The 5643-nt window shown below is 40.1% G+C and overlaps 1 protein-coding gene across 1 annotated transcript in view; it reads right to left on the reverse strand.

The window, feature by feature from the left end:
- Positions 1-452: 452 nt before the first annotated feature.
- Positions 453-5643, reverse strand: part of LOC122778828 (nuclear factor of activated T-cells, cytoplasmic 3-like) — a 33721-nt gene continuing 28530 nt past the window's right edge. The window contains exon 4 of the mRNA XM_044040930.1: positions 453-680. Coding sequence (XP_043896865.1) covers positions 453-680 — 228 coding nt within the window. The remainder of the gene's footprint in view (positions 681-5643) is intronic.

A 5643-nucleotide genomic window follows, 5' to 3' on the forward strand; every position in this document is an offset into this window, starting at 1 on the left:
GTTTCCTTTTCAGTGCATTGTGTCCCTGTGAAACACCTTTTTGTTTTCCGGAGGCAAAGAGAAGCTTAGCATGCATGCTAAACAAGCCTCTCCAGTATGTCATCACATAACATGGAATAAACCATCTGCTTTCCATTAACAAGTGGAAACAAAGACACCAAACAGAGCATCCTCTGTGGCCCTGTTGAGTTGTTTTTTTTTAGCATTGTTAAGTCCTTGGGTACAACTGATATGACAGTTTTAACTATGATGTACTTACAAATCCAGATTCTAACTATCCACAAGTATCTGTCAGTGTCTCTGAGAGTTGACGAGGGGTGCCTTTCTGCTTGGTTCACCCCTAAAGGCTACTGCTCTCTGTTGGATACACAGTTTCCCAACCCATAATCCCATTAGGGACACTTGACTGGTGTAGCTAATTACTGCCAGTGACATTGTCTCCCATCTATGGATCAAGTCTCATGGACCAGTGCGCTAACAGCCTGAGCACTGGCCCTGACATCTGGACACAACATGGGCTGATCCATAGTTCCGTCTTCCATGGGAACGCTAATTACCTCCTTCAATTCACCCAAGCGATTGACCTGGACCTTGAGTCTTGTCTTTACCTCTTTTATGAAGATGGGGCTCTCGAAACCTCTGACGGTGTCTTTCTGTTGCCTCTCGAAAAAGTGAAAGGCCTGGATTTTCACATGATAACAAAGCGTGAAATTAACTTGATTTGCCTCGGTGGGATGTGGCTTGGTTCGAGAGCCGCTTCTGGAACTATGTACTTCTGAGTCTCAGGGTCATGGCATTTGGTGTGAAAAGGGCCCAATCGAAGGAAGAAAGGATCAACCTTTGTACCTCACACAAAGATAATTGGAGCCTGAGAGAGAGGCATTCAAATTCAGAGAAAGGGTAGATGAAGAGGGGAGTTCATTTACACTCATTTCCATCCTGCATTTGCTTTCCATTGCTGTGTTGATGAAGTCGAGAAAAAAAAGCAGCAGACGCATAATTTCTCACCGTGTTACTGATGCATGAATACACGTACATGTCGAGGGTGTACATTTAAGTGTGAAACAAAAGCAGCGCCAGTATTATGCTCTCTCTCTTTCTCTCCATCTCACTCTCTCTGGAGTTCTAACTGGGAACTTCAATCCAGCTTTAGAGAAGTGTGGTCCAATCAAGCAGTATAAGAGGATTGGGGCTCAGATACCACTTGATTAGGCTGCGGTGAATGCAGCTATGTGCTCAGTCCCAACAGGATTTCCATGGCACTTGACTGGGAACACAGAGGCTTTGTAGCCAACACAGAGAAACACCCCAGGATCACTTGCTTTTTTTCTGTGTGCATGTGTCCAGTGTGGCAAGCAAGAACACCCAGAAAGCTAAAAACACAGCTCACTGAACTCAGAAAAGAGTTCAGAAAAGAGGAGTGCATGCCATCGTGGAGCTTAAATGGATTGCAACCCTGCAACGGGCCATGGAGTTTACGCTAACCTAATTGCTAAGTGAATTAGGAAGCCATCTAATTAATGGAAGCTCAGAAACACAGTGGTTGTTGTTGTCTGAGGTGGACAGGGGATTTCTATGAAATGCAGATAACATATTCCAACATTAGGAGAGCAGTCATGGTTCATTTGCACCACCTCTCAGCATTCTACACGTGAAAGCTGACCTTCATTTATTTGCTGAGGCTTCCCAGCCTCTCCATAAATACGTACACTCAATTTGCTTCGCCTCCACAGACAGCCGGAGCCGCAGAGTTGGATGAGGTTTTTTATTGCACTGTTTTGAAAGGCTGGAAAAGTTTGACAGCTCTGCTTGCTGAAAGGTAAAGTAAACCTGTCAGTCTTGACTATGTAAAACACTGACTGAGACTGATGGAGTGGAAATTAGAGGTGGAGTGGGAACACAAAATGAAGATAGAGTTTGAAGTGGATTTTTTTTCTCTTTTGTTCTCAGACGGTTTATTCTCTGAAAACAGCCATTTAGGTTACCCGGTGGGAGAATGCTGTCTGCATGGATGCTGTTGAAATAATTTTGAGACACACTCACTATCTGAATTTGACCTGGGCAAGATGATTTTAAAGTTCAAACTGAGCCTCAGAATGTGATGTTTTAACAAAGAAGAGGACCCAAATGCAGATTTGAGGAACAAATTAACAACACAGAGTAAACAATACAAAAAGGCAACACAATCCAAACAAGGAGGGAAGGCAACAGGAACCACAGGGGAAAAGGAAAATCCACGAAAATACTGGGGAGCACAGAAACTACACAAGATAAGTAGGGATAATCAGGCACACTAGGGCCAGACAGACAATGAAGGAGAAACGACATGTGGGAAGTAAATTATTGACAAGGTACCCAAGGAAAAACTACAAGATAAAGCAGGAAGCGAGGAACAGAAACCCAGACACAAAAAAACAACACAAAGTTGAAAGACGACTGTCCAAACAAAGAGGACTTGCATAAATACAGTGGTTGTGACTGAATGGGGAAGAAAAAATATTTAAGTGGCTTTGAACGTGACATGGTTGTTGGTGCCAGTCTGGTCTGATTAATTCTGAAACTACTGATCTACTTACTCATTTACATAAAAATACTGATGATGGCAAATCACCATCCCACTATGCAATCAGTGTGAACAGCCATATGATAAGTTTAGGCCAAACAAAGTTTCATATTTTGCTTTGGAAACAAGAACTGTCGATGTATTTTCCGGAGAACAAACACAAGCACGTGTGCCTGTTACTCAATGAGCTTTCACTTGATCCACAGCTGAACTCCTCAGCAAATCAAGTCAAGGCTCTCACCTCTCTACAATTAACAATCCCAGGTGAAACAACTCACAGCTACTGTGAGGATGCACTTAAAGAACTAGTGCATTGATTTTTCTCCCCTTCCCTGGCTTGGTAATTTAACTTTCTCATCATAGCAGTACAGATTAATTTGACCCATTTCAGCTTTTGGGGTTTAACAAAGATTTTGTGTAAATCAGTAAGTGCTTAACAGTAATTCAGAGGTCCACACCTATATTGCGCCAGACTGCGTATTCAAGCAGGATGTATGAGTTATTTTCAGCAAGAAAAACTCCCAATAATATTAACATTTTTAGAAAGGAAAAATAAAGTTAGTATAAAATAAAGCTAGTTTCTATATTTATGTTGTTATACACTAAACACTAAAGCTGGTTCACTTATTTGAATTCATTTGTTTTTAGATTGACATTTTTGTCTATTCTGTCACATACTGTAGAATAATGAAAATTGTTTTTAATTTCACTATTCAGACTTGCATGTTGTGACTCAGATGTACATATTTCTGTTTACATTTTTTAATTATTATTCTTCTTGTTATACTCTTAAGTGTACTTACACTACTTTTTAATAGGTCGCAAATGTGTTATTGTTCTATTCTTATTTGGAGTGACTGTGGCAAGTGCAATTTTTCCCTTGGGATTAGTGAAACATTTCTGATTCTGATTTTTGGTGGTGTGGCGATCCACCAGGTGCCAAGATTGAAGAGACTTCCACAACATTGTAGAAAAATCCACAATTATTTATCATGAAACAATCAATAATGAAGTATAAGATGGGTATTAGCTACTGCTGCCAGTAGAGCCTTCTGTTACAGGGCAACTGCATATTTTCTCTGCTGTCCTCGTTCACAGCAGAACTGTCTCCCCATTCCAAAAGCACAAATATGATATGTAACACACTGACTATGAATTGCCTCTGTACTCCCGGTTTTCATCATCTGCGATGAGGCCGACAACTGCAGAGAACTGACACAGGACTTTGATGCCTGTGGAGCCTCATCCAGATCAATGCGGGGATAACAAAATAACTGGTGGTAGAAGGAGGAGACACCGGTGAACTTTCAGATCATGGACATTGAGATGGTGACATTTTACAAGCAGGACTGGACTGGGTTGATCATGCTGCTGCCCTCTACAGGAACGGTCAGAGAAGGCTATTAGCTGTTGAGGAGACTAATGGCACTTATTCACTACACAGTCCCAGTCATGCCCCGGCACGGTGCGGCGCAGCGCGGCACTTTGTTTTACACGCACTTTGTTTTTTTACTAGTGACTTGTAAAGCAGTTGTTTACAGTGTACTGAATCATTAGACTCAGTTAATTAAAAAATATTTGTTCAGTACTTTCTGCATGACCGGAGCACAGACGCTGTCTGACACAGTCACTGAACTGAAATACAGTGGAAGGGGTGGGATTGCACACCAGACTCATGTTAAATGTTGAGATTTTAAACATTTGCTGGCTAAATGTATTAACACAAGTTTTTTTTAGGAATTTAAAGTCTTAACATTTAGGGAGACACAGAAGTCTTTTTAACTGATCTATAGTTCTATAGATCTGACGACATCATGTATAGCATCAGCTCAGCTCACTTGGAACCTCGCAAGAGCAGGTAGTTAAAAAAGTAGCGCCATAAGGTCTTTAGGGGTGCAGGGGAGGCTCCCTTAGACCTTCTAATACTGTGTAGTGGCATCAGCAATCTTTTTTTGAGTGGTGTGCTGACAGCCAGATGGACAGACGGATTTTTTAAAAAAGCCAGCTCGGTCTTGGAATGCCCCCTTGACCCAGTGGAGGTGGTAGGAGAGAGGATGATGATAACAACACTATCATCTCTGATGGACATCATGTCCCACCCTCTGCAGGACATCATCACAGCACTGGGCATAGCACTAAAAAAATCCCAAATGTGAGTAGTTTTCAGGTCTTGAGTTCCATGTTACATGTGGTCTACTGAGACTGCTTGTTGTACAGTCCATGTGCAATTAAACACATTTTCACAAGTGCAATCCTGCTTTACACTGTAAATATTAAAATCATATTGTGTGTTGTATTCTATTGTTATAATCTTAGTTAATAATATCTTCTATTGTGTACATTCATAGAGGTGAAAATTAAACTTTATTATTCATTATCTTTACCTTCATCCCCATTACTGGTCTGATAAAGGATTATTTTATCTATTATCTTATCTTAACACATACCTCATCCATCCGCACCTCAAAAATCCTTTAAAATTGGAAAACATTCTCCAATACATGAAACACATGCACAGTTTTTTAACACTTCACCTGCCATGGTCACCCTATACCTTAAACCACCAAAAGGTAAAAGGTATCTATGACTTCTGTATTTAAATATAAAGTATAAAAATACATAAATAATAGTGCTTTTAGTTTAGTTTAAATAATATTATTTGCCAAGTTTGAAAACATGCTCCTGGTTTGAATTGTTATATTAAAGACTGTGATACTTTATTGAAACATAATAATGTACACTTGATAAAGCAGTGACACAGTTCTTCATCAAAATATAAAGACGTCACCTCATAGGACATGTTTTAAATTAAAACAGTAAAGGCAAGCTCCCTGAAGAACAAAAAAAAAAGGTTGGTCATTTTAAACTGTAATTATTACTGGGTAGGAAGAGAAAAATTGCCCACATATGCACTCTGGACTGGATTAAAATCACTGACCCAGAGTAGGTGGTAATAAAATCACCTCTCTCCACCCATGTCCCCATGAGAAATAAATCCTGTTCAAACGGGACATAAGTTTAATATCGGTGACACTAAATATAATTTCCAGGACTAATTCATTAATGACACAAAAACTTAA

This window comes from Solea senegalensis, linkage group LG12 (assembly GCF_019176455.1).
Source record: "Solea senegalensis isolate Sse05_10M linkage group LG12, IFAPA_SoseM_1, whole genome shotgun sequence".
In the NCBI taxonomy this organism is placed as follows: Eukaryota; Metazoa; Chordata; class Actinopteri; order Pleuronectiformes; family Soleidae; genus Solea; species Solea senegalensis.